This window comes from Scyliorhinus torazame, chromosome 21 (assembly GCF_047496885.1).
Source record: "Scyliorhinus torazame isolate Kashiwa2021f chromosome 21, sScyTor2.1, whole genome shotgun sequence".
Lineage (NCBI taxonomy): Eukaryota > Metazoa > Chordata > Chondrichthyes > Carcharhiniformes > Scyliorhinidae > Scyliorhinus > Scyliorhinus torazame.
In genome coordinates this window covers 5,288,202-5,310,132 of record NC_092727.1, presented here as the reverse complement: position 1 = coordinate 5,310,132, position 21,931 = coordinate 5,288,202, and the positions used below count along the sequence as shown (strand labels likewise).

Here is a 21,931-nt window from a genome sequence, read left to right as displayed (position 1 = left end):
ATGGCCGTTGGCCGCCGTGAATCCCGCCCCTGCCCCCGAAGTTTCCGGTACCGGAGATTGGGCGGTGGCGGGAATCGGGCCGCGCCGGTTGGCAGGACCCCCCGTTCAATTCTCCGGCCCGGATGGGCCGAAGTCCCGCCCAGAAATTGCCTGTCCCGCCGGCGTAAATCAAACCTGGTATTTACCGGCGGGACCAGGCGGCGTGGGCGGGCTCCAGGGTCCTGGGGGGGGGGGGGGGCGCGGGGCGATCTGACCCCGGGGGGTGCCCCCACGGTGGCCTGGCCCTCGATCGGGGCCCATCGATCCGCGGGCGGGCCTGTGCCGTGGGGGCACTCTTTCCCTTCCGCCTCCGCTACGGCCTCCACCATGGCGGAGACGGAAGAGACTCTCCCCACTGCGCATGCGCGGGAAACTTTCAGCGGCCGCTGACGCTCCCGCACATGCGCCGCATTTCCGCGCCAGCTGGCGGGGCAACAAGCGCCATTTCCGCCAGCTGGCGGGGCGGAAATCCCTCCGGCGTCGGCCTAGCCCCTCAATGTTGGGGCTAGGCCGCCAAAGATGCGGAGCATTCCGCACCTTTGGGCCGGCGCGATGCCCGTCTGATTGGCGCCGTCTTTGGCACCAGTCGGCGGACATCGCGCCGTTGGGGGAGAATTCCGCCCAAGGTTTGTGACATGGACCTCTTGGTGGAACATTGTTTGCTTGGTTGTACCAACTTGTTCATTCCTGAGCTGTGAAAACGGCAGCTAATCTTAAACACAGACCATTGCACTCCTGGAGTATTTCCATTTCCTTCACCGCCATTCTGGTATCCTCTCGCAGTCATGTCAGCGCCGTCAGTGTCTAGTGGTGGGTCGTTTTGTATTTTGGATGAACAATGAAGGCGAGACTGTCAAAGCTCTTGACTTTTAGTTTCTGTTTAAAATTTAAGTACCCAATTCTTTATTTTTCCCAAATAAGGGGCAATTTAGCATGGCCAATCCACCTAGCCTGCACATCATTTTGGTTGTGGGGGTGAGACCCACGCAGATACGGGGACTTGGCCAGTGACCCGGGGCCGGGATCGAACCTTGGTACTCGGTGATGTGAGGCAGCAGTGCTAGCCACTGAGCCACCCTGAAGCTCAGTGAATTTTGACATTGACAGCTGTCAGATTCTGGTCTGGAATTGAAAATTGCTTATGGTCACAAGTAGGCTTCAAATGAAGTTACTGGGAAAAGCCTCTAGTCGCCACATTCCGGCGCCTGTTCGGGGAGGCTGGTATGGGAATTGAATCCGAGCTGCTGGCCTGCCTTGGTCTGCTTTCAAAGCCAGCTCTTTAGCCCTGTGCTGAATTAAAAGTTGGTCCGAGAGAACGTGATGCATGTGTATTACCCAGCAACAATTTGTGCCTTTAAGATACTTCACTGTCCCAAGGTACACGATCGGAACAGTATTAAAAGAGTGGGTGGGAAGTACGGACTTGGTCCACACCAGCGGGAAATTCCGGTCCCTTCCCGGCGCACAGGTTTCCCGGCAATGAGGGGTGCTGTCACCAGGAAATCCCATTGTCAACGGTGGGGCCGGTCGATCCTGCTTGTGGAAATAATTTGACTCCGAGCCAGGAGATGTTAGGATAGGTGGGCAAGAGGAAGGCTTTAGAAGTGTCTTAAAAGGGCAGAAACGCTTAATGAAGAAATCGACAGCTGAGGTTGAGGCAGTGAAAGGACTGACCCATCCGTGATGGAAATGGTCAGGAGGCCAGCCCCCACCTGGGGCTTCCTCCGCGACTCCCTCACCGTGGGATTGTTCTGTAGTGAAGGACTATTTCTAATGGTTGTTGTGATGCATTCAATTTATCACCACGCCAGTGGGCACCCAGTTCAAATGATGAGGTCCTCCCTTTGTTCAGAAGCTGCATGGCTCAAGTGGCAATTGTGCAACTGATTGGGATGTGGTGAGGCAGGATGGAGCAGGGAGCGCCGTGTATTGGAGCAGGGGTGCCGTGTGACAGAGCGGGGGGGAGCGCCATGTGACGGAGGGGGGGGGCTGTGTGACGGAGGGGGGGGGGGCCGTGTGACGGAGGGGGGGGGGGCCGTGTGACGGAGGGGGGGGGTGCCGTGTGACGGAGCAGGAGGGGCACCATGTGACGGAGCAGGCGGGGGCACGGTGTGATGGAGCAGGGGGCACCAGATGGGAGGGGGCATATATAGAGTTGGAGAAAGAAAATAGGAGGCGAGAAAGCGTGGAAACGCGGTATGAATTGTGAAAGAAGTGGAAATGATATTTAAACGTGTAAATAAATAATGTATTGATGAGACTGGATAAGCATTGTTTGATCTGATTTCAGAACTTTCCCAGCTTTTATTTGTTTTATGTTGAAATATCTTCTGCCATGCAACTCAAAACTCGTGTGACAACACTCACTGCCGTTTAGTTTCACTTGAGCAACATTGAGTTTCACTCGGCAATGTCACCTTTACAGCAGTTTCACTGTTTACTGAAAACAGCACATTTAAACCACTCGGGGCATTGAGTGGCTGTGGGAGGACACATTAGTGTGTGCTTTTTAACTGAGACCTCTTCTGGCCCAAACAGATCCTGCTCGAATCGATTCATTTAACTTGCTACAAATTATTTGGGCGGTTGTTTAGGTTTTGGGGATGTTTTGGGGGGGGTCAGGCTGCAAGGGCTGATGGTCAGTTTAATCGGCTGTTGTGATCGTGTGCTGCAGATTGATTAACATAACACTTTATTAAAACGTTCAAAGAACTGTTTCATCTTTGGATGCATCTGTGCAGGTAGATGATAGGTCAAGTACCCTTTTAATCAACTTCTAACCCCCTGAAATCCCATTTGTTCCGACAAATGATGGAAGCAAATTGCAATTTCGAGCAGGGAGGGGTAGCATGTTTATTAGAAAATCAAAGCTTCCATTGTAGTAACTGTTCCGGATGGAAGAATATTGTTGTGGGTGTTTAAGTGGGGCTAGTGTTATCTCTTTCTGTGTTTCATTGACAGTTAATGCTGAGTTTAAGTGAATGAGAATTTAATGGGTATATCCGGTGACAGATGTGGCACACAGGGTTGGATTTAGTGATAGCTGGGTTGAATCAGAGCATGCCAGTGTGATCTAACTAGGGTTGGCAGCTAGATTCAGTTCCCGGTGAGCCTAAATTGAATTCAAATGGTTGTTTCTGGCAAGGATCTGAATGTTATATTAGTGTCATGTTAGCCTCTCATGCAACATTGGATCAGTTCCGCCAATAATGCTAAGAACTGTAATAATGAAGCTCCAATCCACCACCACCTCGCCCCCATCACATTCTCCCACACTAGCATCCTTCAATAAAATAGTGCAAATTCTCAGCCTTGGGTTCTTGGATTCTGTTTACCTGCTGTGGGTGTATCCACTGACAATGATCCCTTTTTACAGGGTGGATTGGGAGCTGACTTGTTTTGGAGCCATTTCTAAATTGTGTTGCTTGTTTGTCATTTTGCGGTGAGAGTTCAGAATCCTGCCTCAGTGCAGCCCAGAAGCTGGCCCAATGAGTCCATGTTTCAAAGGGCACTCCATCCCTTCTCTGCCCCCACATCCCTGCATTCCTTTCTGCTTCAAGTGTTTTAAGCAATTTCACTTTTGAATACAACTATTAAATCTGTAGCCAGCACCCTATCAACCAATATATTTCAGATCTTACCCACTCATCGCATAAAAGGGTTTCTGTTCATGTGACCGCTCTGGCACCTTAAAACACCAATTCTTTTTTTCCCAATTAAGGGGCAATTTTGCGTGGTCAATCCACCTATCCTGCTCATCTTTGGGTTATGAGGGACGGGGAGAATGTTCCAACTCCACACGGACAGTGACCCGGGGCCGGGATCGAACCCGGGTCCTCGGCGCCGTGAGGCAGCAGTGCTAACCACTGTGCCACCATGCTGCCCTACCATCCCCTAGTTACCCACCTTGCTGCCATTTCTCTCCATTTTAGATGCCTCTATTACCTCTGCCCCTAGCTATCCCTGTTCTACGTGTAGAAGGAGCTACTCCAGTTCATCCATGTAACTGTAACCCTTCTGTCTGGAGCCATTCTAATAAACTCTTCTGCCTCGACCAGTAGAGCTTCATTTTCCTCCCTAATCAGCCCCACTGCATCTCTTCCAAATCTTTCCCCGATCATATTCTGACAGAAAATCTTTGCATTCCCTTTTTTTTTTGCTAGCCGTCAATCTATTCCTGTACTCCCTTTCTTCGACAATATTCTCTTGTTTACTGCATCCAGTGCCATCAGCGCATTGATTTTTTCATTTTCTTTCGCTGCTGTGATTCATTAACGTTTTTGAGTGAGCATGTTACAGATGTTGTGATTAAGTAAACCTGCTCGATGAACCAAATTACTCGTCACAAATTGCCATATGGTTGGATTAGCATGATAACAGACCACATTAATGCATAGTTCAAATTAATTGGAATACACATGGTCTGGCTGCAAGGCCCAGCTAATGGGTTTGGAAGGGAAGGCTCATTGGAAACTGCACTGAAGATGTGGGTCAGAATAGTGTTATTACTAAAACAGTATCAGTAGAGTGGGCCAACAGAATGGTTGGGTGCACCGTCTTATCCTCACCCCATTCTTCACCCAAATTGAATTTTTATTTCCTCATCAAGAGTGTTTGGGGGGGGGGGGGGTGTGGAAATATCACCTAGTTATTTCACCCTCTCGCAGCACTCTGTGGCTCAGTTATATACATTCCTTCATCTGCAAATCGTAGTGCTAACCTTGGAAGTGCTCGATTCTGTACATCATAGAATTGTTACAGTTCAGAAGGAGGCTCTTTGGCCAGTTATGTCTGTAGGGTAATTTGCCTAGTGCAGTTTCCCCTGCCTTCTCCCTGTAACCCTGTATGTCGTTACTTTTCAGACAACTATCTAATTCCCTCTTGAATGCCTTGATTGAATCTGTCCACGGCCCACATTCATTCCCGGTCCCAGCTACTTGCTGTGCGAAAATGATTCTCGTGAATCTTCCCTGCATTCTCCACATTTTCCGTCAAATTGTGGCTCCAAGAATTGGGCACAATGCTTCAGTTGAGACCAAATCAATGTTTTGTACGAATTTAACATAACATGCTTGCTTTTCTATTTTACGCCTCTTTATGAAACCGAGGGATATTGTACGTTGTATTAACCACAGTCTCAGCCTGTCCTGCCTCCTTCAATGATTTGTGCACGCATACACCCATGTCCCTCTGCTCCTGCACCTCATTTAGAATCGTATCATTTTATTATATTGCCTTTTCATGGTCCTCCTACCAAAATTATTCAACTTCTCGTTCTTCTGCATTAGATTTCATCTGCCAATTGACGAACTATTCCACCAAATTGTCTGTGTCCTTTTGAAGATCTGCACTATCTTCCTCACAGTTCGCAATGCTTCTAAGTTTTGAAATTACTTGCCTGACATTTCCAGTCACCACACCATTTATCTGAGCATCTGCGGGCAAGATTGGGGTGCTATTTTGTGCCATGTGCTGTGATTAAAGGAAATAAATTTTGTTTTATATTTGTTGCAATGTTATTTAAAAAATCATGGGTAAGGTGCATACAGATAGATAGTATGTTTGCTGAAGCTGTGATTAAGATGTCGTAAAAGTGTGGTAATCCTTGATTTTGCAGGGGGAGTGTTCTAGACATAGAACATACAGTGCAGAAGGAGGCCATTCGGCCCATCGAGTCTGCACCGACCCACATTAATCCCTCACTTCCACCTTATCCCCGCAACCCAATAACCCCTCCCAACCCTTATGGACACTACGGGTAATTTATCATGGCCAATCCACCTAACCTGCACGTCTTTGGACTGTGGGAGGAAACCGGAGCACCCGGAGGAAACCCACGCGGACACGGGGAGAACGTGCAAACTCCGCACAGACAGTGACCCAGCGGGGAATCGAACCTGGGACCCTGGCGCTGTGAAGCCACAGTGCTAATCACTTGTGCTACCGTGCTGCCCCTGTTAGATTTAAGGAGCATTTACTTGTTTACAGATAGCTGGCTAATGGAATATTGTTTTGGTTTGGACATTCCTGGGCTGTAGATAATTTTAGGAATATTGTTCTTGGTCCTGGCTTGACAAGTCTTGCTAGGAATCAAAAGAATGCCTAATGCTTTGGGTGCAGATGATGTAATTAAGGGTCTGTTTGTAGTTTTTTTTTCTCTCAGATTTTAGTCTGACGAGACGTGTTTTCAGTTTGCTGCTGAAAGCTTCTCTCCCAGGAATCTGCGCAGAGGAAAGCAAATAACCTGATTGTTAACTTGATTTATAAGTGGTATTTGAACTATATTGGTTTGCTTAATTGAAATATAGAATGGCAGATTTAGGAAGTAAGTTGGAGTTCCTTCTTTAATTTAGCTAAATCGCTCGCTTTTAAAGCAGACCAAGGCAGGCAAGCAGCGCGGGTTCAATTCCCGTACCGGCCTCCCCGAACAGGCGCCGGAATATGGCAACTAGGGGCTTTTCGCAGTAACTTCATTGAAGCCTACTTGTGACAATAAGCGATTTTCATTTTTTTAAAATTTAAGAACTGTTAACTGTAAAGCTATTTCTTTGTTGTTGATGTGGTTAATTCTGTGTTCAAATTAAAGTTTATTTTATCATAAAAGATACCCATTGGTCCAGGTCATCACTCCTGTGGTACAGTCACCTTTCCTCACAGTTTTACGAATTGCAAATAGTTGGGTTCCAATCCGGGATCATAACTGTGTGACCATATTAGAGCTTGTTGAAAACGTCCAATTTCATGTAATTTAGGGACGCTGGCATCGCTGTGGATGTGAAAGGACTGGGCGTGTGATGCATTATCACCAGTCTGTCTTCCGTTGCTTATGTGGAACCTTCAGTTTGGTGAATGAATCCGTTCAACTGAACATTTGAGGGTGAATTGCAAAGGAGGAAATGAGGCTGGTTTATCGTAACTGGAGACTAGAAACAGTTTGACCATGTTGCCCAGTATTTACAATTGGCGAGACTCTCTGACCTCCCCTTAGCATGTCTCTCGGCGTTGATCGGTCCCCCACCCCACACCCCGATGTCTATGGCACTGTGTCCTTGAATTTATAATGTACACTGTGTCCTGTCTCAGCTTTAGTAGCTGTCCTGCATGTTGAGGTTGGTTGCTGATTTCTCTGGTCTGCCCGTGAGTGAGTAGGTGACTGAGTCTCAACAGCAATCAGGAGGGTTCTTTCACAATATCCCTCTGTATTTGTTTAAAATGCACACTGTCCTATCTCTGTCTATTCAATCCTTTCCCACGACTTTGTGTGACATCAGGTGGCTGTTGCCATATTAAAAACCATGTCTGCATTGCCACAGCTGCATTTCCCCAGTCAGCAAACTGACTCACTCTCATTGTTTATAATGGAAACAATGGCAGCAAATTATCTGTGTGGGTATTACACAAACTCATAGCTATGTCGGGCAGGAGCTTCAGATAGGTGGTTGGGGCGGGATCTGTGGGAGTGGGAGGGCTTAGTGCTTTCTGAGGTTTGGACAGTGAATGTTTGATCACAAACTCCCAAAGCAACAATGAACGCTTTGATTTGTTTCGAAAGCTGGTAATAATCCAGTTGTTATTATCTGCATACAGATTGGTTCCCTTTGCTTAAGTCTCTATGACTAAAGGCAGTCTCCCAAATCTGTGGCACCCTGCTCAGTTTTCCATTATTAACCCAGAAAGATTCCAGGGTAAAATCTCGTCCTGGGCAATGGCTTCAAATGGATGGTACCTGACCAGCTTCCCGTTGGAGATTGTTCTTAATATTTAATACTGTTGACTGCAATGGAATTGAAGACCAGGTGCTGTGTATATCTGGCAGCTGATCCAATGCCGCCTGTCCAGGGCTCATGTCCACTGTACTTCCCCGATGATCAGAACTCTGAAGGTTGAGCGCTGTTTAGCTGCGGTTTCCCCTTTCTGGTTGGGTGTGATGCCAGATAATAACAAGTTCTTCAGCCGGATTCTTGCGGAGGCCTCCCTCCTTCCTAGACCAATGATACAACGCGAGATGTTATGTGCGTGTTTAGTTATCACTAATGGTGCATTATGTAATGAAGGGAGGTAGGATTTGTTTTTCTGTAAGGTGAGCACTAACCTCACATGACATTGCCACATGACCTTTTTGTTTTTGGTGTGCTTTGTTCGACCTTAACCGGCTGCACTAGGGAGCTTTCAAAATGGTTTCTGGCTGCACAAAACGCAAGTTTAATATCTTTGACTAAAGCCAGGCCAGGTGTCTGACTGAGTGGTTGGACAGGACTTGACTGTGATTGTGATGATGGGAGAAACAGAATTTATCCTGACAATTAATCGGTTTTCAGCGCTCTTGAGCTGATTCATCACTTGCCTGTCAGTGCAGGATTGCGTAGAATAACAGTCGGAGCACAACACAGCCGTGTTAAAGGGTTTGGGTTTTACGAGCTCAGAGACACCTGCAGCCATTGCCAATCAGCAGTTGCAATTGGTGTAGCAATAAAGTGGAAAGGCTTGTCGTCAAAACAACAACGCTACACCTTGATGCACTTATCTTTTGGGACATGTCATTTCGCCCATTGCTGGCTGCAGTGGAGATGGATCCAGAGATGTTGCTGCTTTATACTTTAGGATTAGGAGTGTGTCCTGGTGGCTAAAAATGCCACATGGTGTCCCGGCCATAAAATCTCCGGTTTCAGTAACGTTCTGCACTGCATTCATTGTCCTCTGTTGGAATGCTATAAGTGATCTCCACACCGTGGACAATAGACATAATTAGTCAGGATTCCTGTTGCGTGCTGTTCAGTAAAGGTTGAAACGGTGGTCACGGCAATCACAGACCAGTCAGTTTAATATCAGCGGTGGGTAAGCTTCTGGAAACAATTATTTGGGTTAGAACTAGTAGTCACATGGAAAAATGTGGTTTGATCAGGAAGAGCCTAAATGGATTTCTAAAGGGGAAATCATGTTTACGTAACTTGCTGGAGCTTTTCTGGAGGTAACAGAAAGGGTTGATGACAGAAATGCTGTTGATGTGAGGTACATGGACTTGCAAAAGACATTTAGTACAGTGCCACACAACAGACTTGTGAGAAAAGTTATAGCTCATGGAATATCAGGGACAGTAGCAACATGATACAAAAAGTTGGCCGAATAATAGGAAGCAGAGAGTAACAGTTGATGGATATTTTTCAGGCAGGAGGAAGGTTGTGTAGTGGTGTTCCCCAGGAACCTATATTTCTTTCCTGATACGTATCAATGATCTAGATTTTGGTGCAAGGAACAGTTTGAAAGTTTGCAGATGATACGTAGCTCGGAGATATTGTTAACAATCAAGAGGAAGGTGTAGAACTTCAGAAGAACATGGGCAAGTTGATGGAGAGGGCAGACAGGTGACAGATGAAGTTCAAGGTGGGTAAGTGTGAGGTGATGTATTTGGGTAGGAAGACCATTTAAAACCAGGGGTAGAATTCTCAAGGGGGTGCAGCAGCAAAGGGATCTGGGCATAACTCGCTAGCAGTGGCCGGACCGGTGCAGAGAGCAGTTAATGAAGGAGAGAGTATTCCGGGCTTTATTAATAGGAGCACAGAGTACAAGAGCGAGGAGGTTATGCGGAACTTGTACAGACACTAGTTAGACCTCAGCTGGAATATTGTGCGCAGTTCTGGGCGCCACGCTATGGGAAGGATGTGAACACATTGGAGAGAGTGTAGGAGAGGTTCACAGAATGGTTCCAGGGATGAGAAACCTCAGTTATGAGGACAGATTGGAGAGGTTGGGACGGTTCTCCTTGGAGAGAAGGTGGCTGAGAGGAGATTTGATAGAGATGTTCAAAATCATGAGGGTGCTGGACAGAGTAGACGAGGAGAAATTGTTCTCGCTCGTAAAAGGATCGAGAGCGAGAGGGGCACAGATTTAAAGTGATTTGCAAAAGAAGCAAGTGTGATGTGAGAAAAAAACTTTTTCACCCAGCGAGTGGTTGGGGTCTGGGCTGCACGGCCTGGAAGTGTGGTGGAGGCAGCTTCAACTGGGGAATTCAATAGGGCACGAGATGATTGTTTGAATAGAAACAATTGCAGGGGTATATGGGGAAAAGGATTAGGAATGACACTAAGTCCTGATGCTTGTCTGGAGAGTCGGTGCAGAAATAATGGGCCAAATGGCCTCTTTCTGCACTGGCTCTTGCTAAGCAAGTTTGCAACCAGGCACTGAGTGGGACAGGACTGGATTCCACTCCTCCTGCCCCAGGTCACAGAGTCTAATTATTAGAGCTGTTTGGGGATGGCTGTGTACACTTGGTTCAAACGAGCCACAGGAGAGAGAGAGAATAAAAACATTTCTTGTCTGTCTTGTGCGTGTTTTGTTCTCAATTTATGGCTTGAAATCCCTCAATGTAGGCAAGATTTTGAATGTTACCAGCTCACATTGGGTTCCATTTGCCATTTGTTCATAGAATCACTACAGAAGGAGGCCATTCGGCCCAACGAGTCTGCACTGACCCTCTGAAAGAGCACCCTACCCCACCTATTCCCGTAACCCCGCCTTGCCTTTTGGACAAAGGACAATTTATCGTGGCCAATCCACCTAACCTGCACATCTTTGGACTGTGGGAGGAAACCGGAGCACCCGGAGGAAACCCGCGCAGACACGGGGAAAATGTGAATACTCCACACAGTCACCCGAGGCAAGAATCAAACTCGGTTCCCTGGTGCTATGAGAAAGCAGTGCTAACCACTGTGCCACCGTACTGCCCCTTTCATGTTGAAATTTGTTAGCTGGGGCAGGCGAGGATATGCCAGCTAACCTGTCCACCCCTCTCTCACCTGTTGTGAAGGTTTCTGCAACCTATTTGACTAAACATTCATACATTCGTTGGGGTTCCAGTATATAGTATAAAAAATGGTGCTGTGCAATTGGGTTACTGATAGGATATTTGTGACTTGTGACCCTGAATGCAGGTTTTCCTTTTTATTATGGTTCCTGGACCCATTATTGTTAACTCCTGAAATTCACATTTTTCAAATGTAGTCATGCTTGGCACAAAGGAGGATGGTTGTGGTGATTGGAGGTCAGTCATCTCAGTCCTGGGACATCACTTTAGGAGTTCCTCAGGGTAGTGTCCTCGGCCCAACCATCTTCAGCTGATTCATCAATGACCTTCCATCATAAAGTCAGATGTTGGGATGTTTGTTGATGATTGCACAATGTTCAGCACCATTCGCAACTCCTCAGATACTGAAGCAGTCCCCATGCAAATGCAACAAGACCTGGACAATATACAGCTTAGGCTGACAAGTGGCAAGTTACGTTGGTGCCACACAAGTTTCAGGCAATGACCATCTCCAATAAGAGAGAATCAAACCATCACCCCATGACATTCAATGACATTACCATCACTGAATTCCCCATAATCAACATCCTGGGGGTTAGCACTGATCATAAAATAAACTGAACTGGACTAGCCACATTAATACTGTGGCTACAAGAGCAGATCTGAGGCTCGGAATCATGTGGTGAGTAACTCACCTCCTTTCTCCCCAAAGCCTATCCATCACCTTCAAGGCACAAGTCAGGAGTGTAATGGAATACTCTCCACTTGCCTGGATGAGTGCAGCTCCAACAGCACTCAGCTCGACACCATCCAGGTCAAAGCAGCCCCGCTTGATTGCTCCCCCTTCCAGGAACATTCACTCCCAGCACCACTGATGAACAGGAGCAGCCGTGTATACCATCCACAAGATGCACTGCAGGAATTCACCAAGGCTCGTAGGCAGCAACTTCCAAACCCACGACGACAACCATCTAGAAGGACAAGAGCAGCAGATACCTGGGAACCCCAACACCTGGAGGTTCCCCTCCAAGTCACTCACCGCCCTGACTTATAAATATATCACCATTCCTTCACTGTCGCTGGGTCAAAATCCTGGAACTCCCTAACAGCACAGTGGATGTACCTACACCACATGGGACTGCAGCAGTTCAAGAAGGCAGCTCACCACCACTTTCCCCAGGGTAATTAGTGATGGGCAACAAATGCTGGCCGAGCCAGCGGCATGCACAACCCATCAAAATTTGTTTGTTTTTTTAAAAACGTCCATTGCTGACAGAAGTACAGTGCACCAGCAGAATGCCATCCTGAGGAGGAGGAAGTGTAAGGAGTGTTTGTGATGGGCATATGTGGGGTTGGCGATCAGTTTCGAGTTGAAAAGGGTGCAGAAGCTTGGCCCTTATTTCAGTCTGAACAAGCACTGGGGGGGATTGGCATCTCACTGACTCCCAACAAGCATCTAAACAAATGCAAACTCTTAACAATTCACAAACAAAAATAAGAGAAACACGGAAGTCTGGAGCAAAGCTGGAGATTAGCAAGTCTCTTCCCCCCCCCCCTCCCCTCCCCCAGCCACCGCCGCCCACCCTTCCTCTCCACCCTTCCCCAGACAGATAAACATGTTGAGCAAATTCAGAGAAAGTTAATTCAAATCAGTTAGCAACTAAACATGGTGCATGCTCTCGCTCTATTTATCTCCCTCATTTACAGCTGGTAGAAATTAGAATCTCGACATACATATTTTTTTGTTGAGATGTTTGAAATATTTAACCAAGAACATTGTCGTCAAAGTTTTAACTCCTTTTTGAAAAATGTCTCAATACTTTTAAAGTTAACATAAAACAAATGCAGCAGCTGCTATTATCTAAGCTGTACATTTATCATTCTTTTTTTTCAAACTTACACCAGCAGAACCTCGAAAATAAAATAATTGTAAATTTTATCTTGATAAATAATTTGAAATTTGTCCTTTAATTTTTCTTGAAATAATTTTGGGAAGCAACTGAGTGCTGACAGCCAGAATATTCCCACAATACAGGTGATAGAACACAGCACGTGCTGAGACTGTAAAATTCAAACTCCGCTTGAGTATTTATCTTCTGAATGACAGTGCTGATATAATGCATTGTATTTTTGCTCTCAAACATTGCTAGTTTTCTTGACTATTGTTTTGTTAAATGAGGGGTAGACAACCTTTTCCCAGATTCTAGCCCAGGTGCCACAGACGGAGGATGACTCTATGAGATTCGCCGCTCTGTGCCGTGGTCAGAGGGAGGAGGCGACATTAATCTGTTCCATCTCCACTGAATTTAACCTCTGGTGAAAAGCCACTGTCCTAATGCTCTGATGGCTTTGATCTTTGTTGAAATGACTGTGTTTATTTTTGCAGGTTGAATGGCTCATTGCCTGTAAATGTGGAGCCGCAGAACACCACTCTGTTCTTCAAAGGGTCTGTGACCCATGAGCTGGCTGGGACATATGTCTGTGAAGCTACAAATGCAATTGGCAAGCGGTCGGGTCTGGTTGAGGTCAACATTACAGGTAGGACAGAGCCTGCAGAAAAACCTTTATTAACCAAAGCTTTGCTAATCTGAATCCTGCTATCTTTGCAGCAACTGTAATCGCATGACTGGTGTGTGGAGCGGTGTCCTCAAAGCTTCCTCGCTGATTCTAAGCACTTCACTGTTCTCACCTCTCTGTCAATGAACACTCTCACCTTAGTCTAATTTTATAATCCAACTGTCATGCGCGAGTGCTTAGGATGCGTGATCAAGTTATGGTTTATAAATAGATGGAGGAGGACCAGTTGTAAGAATCAGAAGGTGCAAAGTGCTTTGAGACACCCTGCCTTGGACAGATTATGGCAGCCTCAACTCTTGCAGAGCGGTGCAGTGGGTTTAGGGTGTCAGGGACACATACTTTTTCAATTAGTCACCATGCTGAATGGCAAATGCGAGAATGTGACTGTGGATCTCCGTCCTTGATTAGATTAAGGATTAGGAATAAGGGTGAAGGGCATGAAGGCCCTACAGTGAAGTGTGCTACTGTCATGGAATAAAGTGTAAATTCAAAATTGAAAGTGCCCCAAGCAGGTTATGATATTAGCTGAACTGTTAGAATTACAAGGGGATGGGGTACTTTGTCATCACTGCAAGGGACCATGCCGTTATGTGGAGGTTGGGGGTGCAGCTTGCACTTTTATTTCCATAGTTTCAATAGTCTGTGGATCCACCCAAGTTTTGATCATCGTTGCGTATACAAATTTATCTCCAATTATTGCATTAGAAGACATCAGACACGTGTCTTAATTCCATCCCACTCAATATCAACACCCTCAAACTTGACAGATTTCCTGCATTTCCATGGTATAAGAAGATGGTGGGCACAATTTCAGCAGAGTAAAGGATTTAAGCGGTGGTTACTGCATTTGTGTATAATTATACAGAATCATCATTCATCAGGAGAAAGATATCTCCCGGACGGCACGGTGGCGCAGTGGTTAGCACTGCTGCATCACGATGCCGAGGACTAGGGTTCGATCCCATCGCCGGGTCACTGTCCGTGTGGAGTTTGCACATTCTCCCCGTGTCTGCGTGGGTCTCACCCCCACAACCTAGAAAGATGTACAGGGTAGGTGGATTGGCCACGCTAAATTGCCCATTAATTGTTTTTAAAAAAAGAATTGGGTACTCTAAATTTTCAAAAAATCAGGGTAATTATTACTCCTAGGGTAATGCACAGAGTTCTCAGTATTTTTTAATCTAACTGGATCAAATTACTTCCATCCCTCCCTCTGAATCAACATTATATGGATTAACAATTAAAGCTGCAATGCTTGGGTCGAGCCTGTTGATATGAAATGTGCTTCACTGCAAGTTTGTGTATTGCTGGCGGTAGAAGTGGGCGCAGCACAGTGTTGGGAACAGGTGCCATGTTGAGTGTAGCTGGTAATGGATATAGTTTATTTCAACATGGGCTAGAAGGGGTCAGTCTGAGTTGGGGCAATGGTGGTTGCAAATTTTTGAAGCCTGCACGGAGTAAAATGAGAGACGAAACACCCCTTCTACGCTGGGTAACTTACGACGGGCATCCCCTGAAGGAGGTGCAGGTGGGACCTGCTGCATCTTTCAGCTGCAGTGTTTCTCTAAATGCTTGTGTCTTGCTAGTTGGCTGTGATTCTCAGTAATTCCTAAAGGGGGATGTTGGGAGTGCAGCACTGGCAGGCTTCGCAGCTCATCCAGACAAAATATTTGTTTCAGATGTCATGATTTAGAGGTGATAATACGAAATGGTGTCTTTTAAATGTGGAATTATACAGGGCTAATTTTTAGTCCATATGTGGCTGTAAGTGACAGCACTGGTCTAGTCCTGGGGGAGGACCCAGTTGGCAGAGTACTGGCTTGTACGCTCAAGAATCAGGGCCTAGCGTTGGAATGTGGTTTGATGCCTGGGCCATCACTCCTCCTCGTGTCCTGTGCAAACGGAAGCTGGTCTGCACTAAATCATTAACTGTATACACTAACAAATCTTTTTTTATTTATTTAAGTGATGTGGGCCTTCCAGTAATTGATCCATTCCTAAAATGAATATAATCAGATGTCCTAAAGCCTGAGCGAATTTTATTTTCAGTTACGTTGCACCGTTTACGATTCTATCGCAGCTCCTGCAGCCCTGGCCTCTCTGACTGACTGGCTGTGAGTCACGCTGCTCAGAGTATTGTCACTGAGTCCACTTGTCGGTTTTGCATGGGGGAGAAGAGGAAGGATTGTCACTCAGACAGTAAACTAGAAGTGTCAGTTCCTGGTTTTCATACAAGTCAGAACTTGAAAACTATGTGCTTCGGTCTGGAATTTCTGTTGAACTGGAGCTGGCAGCTGGCGGAAAAAGTTGCTCACATCTCGCGTCGCCTGCTCAAAGAATCAGAAGTTATGGCAAAATATATGTTCTTTGACGGTTTCTGATTTTACTGGATGCCGAAAACGCAAGGACTGTGGCGCATGGGGGTGCAACAGGATCCCCCTCTGGTTTGTCTAAGTTCAGAGGAACTATAATTCTTTCTTCTGAAAGAGATGAGCAATATTGTGAAATGACAGAAAGATGCAAGGACTAGAGGCGAGAGAACCTGGGCCATCAGGTGACGAGCTTCTCCTTGCCTCCTGTCCAGAAAGGGGGGGGGAGGAATCACGATCTATGGGATCATTATTCAATGCTTTCATGGATTAACCAGAGTTGGAAGCTGTTGAGAGGGAAACTATTTTGAGACAGAAGAGTGCTGCCATCAAAGATGATGGGTGAGAACTATGAACTGGACTTGAGAGACGAAGAAACGGCCGTGGGTGGGGTTAGTTAGTGACCTGTTATTTTCCAGTGTTCGCACGTTGACTCTCCAATCCATTGCTTTTATCTCCGATTTCCTGCCCAAGCCATTCTTTTGTTTCCTTCATTGATCTCCCATGTGCTTTATCACTTTAGTCAGCTGTTCAACTTTTTCATTACCTTTCATAAAACTATAGGAGCTAACCGAGCAAGGGGCCGTTCAGGCCATCATAACTATGCTAGTTCTTCGTTGGTTCAATCAACAACAATTCTCGCTGCCCTCTTCCATTCCCCCCTCCATCAATCGCAAACTGCCCATACTTCTCCCTGCCCTCTCATAGTCTTTATCATCAGCTTTAAATATTTATTTAGTTTTCCAACAAATAATTCTATGGTCTCTGCTTCGTAGAATTTACAGTGCCGAAGGAGGCCATTCGGCCCATCGTGGCTGCACCAGCCCTTGGAAAGGACACCCCACTTAAACCCACGCCTCCACCCTATCCCACTAACCCCACCTAACTTTTTAGGACACCAGGGCAATTAACACATTGGTGACCAATCCACTTAATCTGCACATTTTTGGATTGTGGGAGGAAACCGGAGCACCCGGAGGAAACCCAAGCAGACATGGGGAGAAAGTGCAAACTCCACACAGACAGTGCAAAATTCTTTCTCGCCCTTGCCCCTCGTACTCTCTTTGTTTACATTGAGAAATCAATTTCTTTCAGTTCTTCTGAAGGGTTTAAATCCACAATGTTAATCTGTCTCTGTGTTTACGGATGCTAACTGACGATTGTATTTTTTTAAAAGATATCTTTTTGTTCATTGAAGGGCATGAATAGGATCAAGATATCTGATTCAGATATTGAGTGCAAGGGTCATCTATTCCTGACCTGTTGTCCATGTGCTAACCAAATACAAAGCCCCAAACACTCTGTCATACTTTCTTCCACACTGTTTACACAGTTCTGATTCTTTTATATTTGCACATTAATGTTTTGCTTCTCTAATTTGAAACAGGACTTGTGAGAAGCAGTGGGGTTTCAGGGTAGCTGGAAGGAGGAATACTCGGGAGTTAGTGTTTTCCTGCAACTTGCCCAAAATGCCTCAAGGGGTTAGACATGTTTTTGGTGCATGAGGTGGCAGTGTGCCGGGATGAGGTGGGATTGATGGACCAAATGGATCTGCCTGTCCTTTTTCAAATGTTCATAGTTGGACAAACACTATAAAAACAAATGAATTAATGCATCTGTAATGTAGGATTCAGAAATGAAACTTTACAGCTCACAGCTGTTTATTAAAACCAGGACAGTGAGCGACAGAATCTGAAATATTCCAGCTCTTCAGCAAACTTTCACAACTTTAAGATGAAGATTGAACAAACTACAGCAGATTGTAATCGAGCTATTGACCCTGAATGAGCAGATCATCCCTCGAGTTACTGTATGGGAAAATAAATGTAATGGTATCGATCAATCAATGTATTCCAGGTCAAAGCCTGTAATGTTTTTAAATGTTAGCCTCACCCAAAGGAACACTCAAACTTTTATTCTGCATCCCTCCATTTCCATGTAATTTAAATGATAATGCTGCAACATGTCTGTGATTCATTTGAGCAGTAAATGCATACATGCAACTGATGCATTCTGTGTTACATTCCGAAACCCAATTACTTTCAGATGATGAAGCATTTGAAGGTAAGGAGAAAGGGAGCTGAGCTTAGTCACTAATTTTTAAGAAGTATTTTTATTAAGAGAACTTCATTTATAATAAACAGTGTACAATATCAACATGAAAAAGGGATGCGACAGTAATATATCCAACACTAATGGTGGAAAGAGAGAGCAGGGAACAGTAATTGACTCCGAAGGGGGAAGGAGAGAGTACTGGGCAGTAATAATTCACCTCCAATGGGGGAAAGAGAGAGCACTGGACAGTAATAATTCACCTCTAATAGGGGAAAGAGAGTACTGGGCAGTAATAATTCACCTCCAAAATGGGAAAGAGAGAGTACTGGACAGTAATAATTCACCTCCAATGGGGGAAGGAGAGAGTACTGGGCAGTAATAATTCACCTCCAATATGGGAAAGAGAGAGTACTGGACAGTAATAATTCACCTCCAATGGGGGAAGGAGAGAGTACTGGACAGTAATAATTCACCTCCAATGGGGGAAGGAGAGAGTACTGGAGAGTAATAATTTGCCTCCAATGGGGGAAAGAGAGAATACAGGGCAGTAATAATTCACCTGCAATGGGAGGTGAGAGTAGGAGGCAGTAATAATTCATCACCAATGGAGGAAGGAGAGAGTACTGGGCAATAATAATTCACCTCCAATGGGGGAAGGAGAGAGTAGGAGACAGTAATAATTCATGACCAATGGAGGAAGGAGAGAGTACTGGGCAGTAATAATTCATCAGCTATGGAGGAAGGAGAGAGTACTGGGCAGTAATAATTCACCTGCAATGGGGGAAGAAGAGAGTAGGAGACAGTAATAATTCTTCACCAATGAAGGAGAGAGTACTAGGCAGTAATAATTCACTTCCAATGGGGAAAGGAGAGAGTACTGGCAGTAACCCAATGGGGGAAGGAGAGAGTACTGGGCAATAATAATTCACCTCCAATGGGGGAAGGGTAGAGTAGGAGACAGTAATAATTAACTTGCAATGGGGGAAGGAGAAAGTACTGGGCAGTAATAATTCACCTCCAATAGGGGAAGGAGAAAGTACTGGGCAGTAATAATTCATCACCAATGAAGGAGAGAGTACTAGGCAGTAATAATTCACCTCCAATGGGGGAAGAAGAGAGTACTGAGCAGTAATAATTGACCTTCAGTAGGGGAAGCAGAGAGTTGGGGACAGTAACAATCCCCACTCGTGCTGGGACAGCTGGCTGTAGGTTTCCAGATGCTCTCTATTACACCAAAGTGTTTACGTGCTGGATCTTTGGGAAATGAAATTTAATGTTAATACATGGCAGATGTTGTGTAAGACGCAAAAGTTCATAATGTGCTGCATTTTTCTGGGTAAATGTATGGAATAATTTTTTTCTTGGCAGCAAGGAGATGAGTGTTGAAATATTTTATTAAGATCTGGAAAGCGGGCAGCATGTGGCACAGTGGTTAGCACTGTTGCCTATGGCGCTGAGGATCCGGGTACGAATCCTGTCCCTGGGTCACTGTCCGTCTGGAGTTTGCACATTCTGCCCGAGTCTGCGTGGGTTTCGCCCCCACAACCCAAAAGATGAGCAGAGTAGGTGGGTTGGCCACGCTAAATTGCCCCTGAATTGGAAAAAATAATTGTGCCCGGTCGATCCCGTTGAGGCCTCTCACGTGCTTCCTGGCAGCCTTCACGCCACGAGGGATCCTATCCGAGTCCCGCGAGGCGATGGAATCAGCATCCCGTCCAAAAGGGGTGGGATCAAACAGCATGTCCCTGAGTAGGGTTTAAACCTACTGAGGCGAGCTTACCCAGGATCTACCAGCCTGCCCTGCGAGGCTGCAGCTGGGTGCCGGTCAGTACTGGTCCACTAAACATGGAAATGAAATGAAAATGACATGAAATAAAATGGAATGAAATGAAACGAAAATCGCTTATTGTCACAAGTTGGCTTCAAGTGAAGTTACTGTGAAAAGCCCCTAGTCACCACATTCCGGCGCCTGTTCGGGGAGGCTGGTACGGGAATTGAACCGTGCTGCTGGCCTGCCTTGGTCTGCTTTCAAAGCCAGCGATTTAGCCCTGTGCTAAACCAGCCCCTGTTGGAGCAGGTGGAACAGCACCCAGGCGGACTCCCAGGCCATCAGGGAGACCCTTAGGTGGTCAGGGATAGTGCAAGGTGGCTACCTGGAGCATGGGCACCTTGGCATTGCCCAGCTGACACCTTGGCGCTGCCAAGCTGGCAGGAGCACTGCCAGAGTGGCAGTGCAAGGGTGCCCAGCTGCCGGGGTAGCAATGCCAAGGGTCAGGGCCCTAGGGAGGACAGGCCCCTGAAAGGAGGATGAAGTGGGGTTTGAAGGTTGGGGTGGTGCATGGCAGCTAAGGGGCCTCTGGGAAGTTGGGGAGGGGGGGGGCCTGTAATGGGATGTGGGGGAGCTTGACGAGAGGGACCCTCAAGGACCCCGTAGCAGGGTGTCCTCACTTGTGGGGGTGTGTGGGGGGCGACATTGCCCATGAGTGGGGGGGGTGGAGGAGACACAACTCGCTTAGAGATCAAGGCACCCTTTCAAAATGATGGCCAATCTCGGAGTTCAGCTCCCCAGTGCTTAAAAAAAACTTCTAAGTGTGGCCTAAACTGGTGAGAAACTCCCCAGGGGTCAAAAAATGACTTGAGTGTCATTGAATAGCGGCGGGTAAGTGAAACTCCTTGAAAAACCCACCACAAATTAACTTAGAACTTTTCCATTAAATTCCGCTGATGGAAGTAGATTTAGTAGTACTGTTTACTAAATCTCTTACTCTCTTTCTCCCTCTCGTTCCTTCCTCCTTGTCTGGCGCGCTCTTCCCTGCCGCTCTGGCGTGCTCTCTTGCCTGTTACCTAGTAGGTTATGTTTGCTATTCCAGGAAGGTGTGGTGGCGCAGTGGTTAGCACTGCTGACTCACGGCGCCGAGGACCCGGGTTCGATCCCGGCCCCAAGGTCACTGTCCGTGTGGAGTTTGCACATTTTCCCTGTGTCGTAGTAATGCAGGTTCAGGACATACTAACTTGCTGTTTGAGAACGCCCACCACTGAATATGGGCTGATTGTACCTGTGGGTTATCTATTACTGGATACTGTCCCACCACAACAACAACTTGTATTTATATCGTGCTTTTAATGCGATGAAATATCTCCAGGTTCTTCACAGGAATATTATCAAACAAAGTATGACATTCAGCCGTACAAGGAGACATTGGTTCAGATGACAAAATCTTGATCAAAGGGGTAGGTTTTATGGAGAAAAGCGTTGTAGAGAGGCGGAGAGGTTTAGGGAGTCAATTCCAGAGTTAAGGGCCAATGTGCCAGAAGGCACAGCCAATAATGTTGGGCTGATTAGCCCACAATGAATTAATGCAGATATCGTGCAGGCTGTGGAGATGGAGGAAATTTGAGATGGGGAGGAATTAGAAAAAGTGAGAATTAAAAATCATTAATTAACCGGGCGTGAGCAGGCACAAGATTGGTGAGCGAACGAGACTTGGTGCAAGTCAGGACATGGACAGCAAAGCTTTGGATGGCCTCGCGTTTACAGAGGGTAGAGGTACAGAGGTGCCGGGGTTTAGATATTTCAGTAAGCGCAGGGAAGGTGGTAAAAGAGGGGGAGGGGTGGCATTGTTAGTCAAGGACAGTATTACGGTGGCAGAAAGGACATTTGATGAGGACTCGTCTACTGAGGTAGTATGGGCTGAGGTTAGAAACAGGAAAGGAGAGGTCACCCAGTTAGGGGTTTTCTATAGGCCTCCGAAAAAATTGCAGAGATGTAGAGGAAAGGATTGCAAAGATGATTCTGGATAGGAGCGAAAGCAACAGGGTAGTTGTTATGGGGGACTTTAACTTTCCAAATATTGACTGGAAACGTTATAGTTTAAGTACTTTAGATGGGTCCGTTTTTGTCCAATGTGTGCAGGAGGGTTTCCTGACACAGTATGTAGATAGGCCAATGAGAGGCGAGGCCATATTAGATTTGGTACTGGGTAATGAAACAGGACAGGTGTTAGATTTGGAGGTAGGTGAGCACTTTGGTGATAGTGACCACAATTCGATTAAGTTCACTTGAGTGATGGAAAGGGATAGGTATATACCG

At 46.2% G+C, this 21,931-nt stretch overlaps 1 protein-coding gene across 11 annotated transcripts in view; it reads left to right on the top strand.

Annotated features, from left to right (window-relative positions):
- The window catches only part of LOC140398116 (nectin-1-like), a 574,692-nt gene that overhangs the window by 137,741 nt on the left and 415,020 nt on the right, over window positions 1-21,931 (top strand). For all 11 annotated transcript variants that reach the window (XM_072486388.1, XM_072486378.1, XM_072486383.1 and 8 more), the window contains exon 5: window positions 13,227-13,378. In XM_072486388.1, coding sequence (XP_072342489.1) covers window positions 13,227-13,378 — 152 coding nt within the window. The remainder of the gene's footprint in view (window positions 1-13,226; window positions 13,379-21,931) is intronic.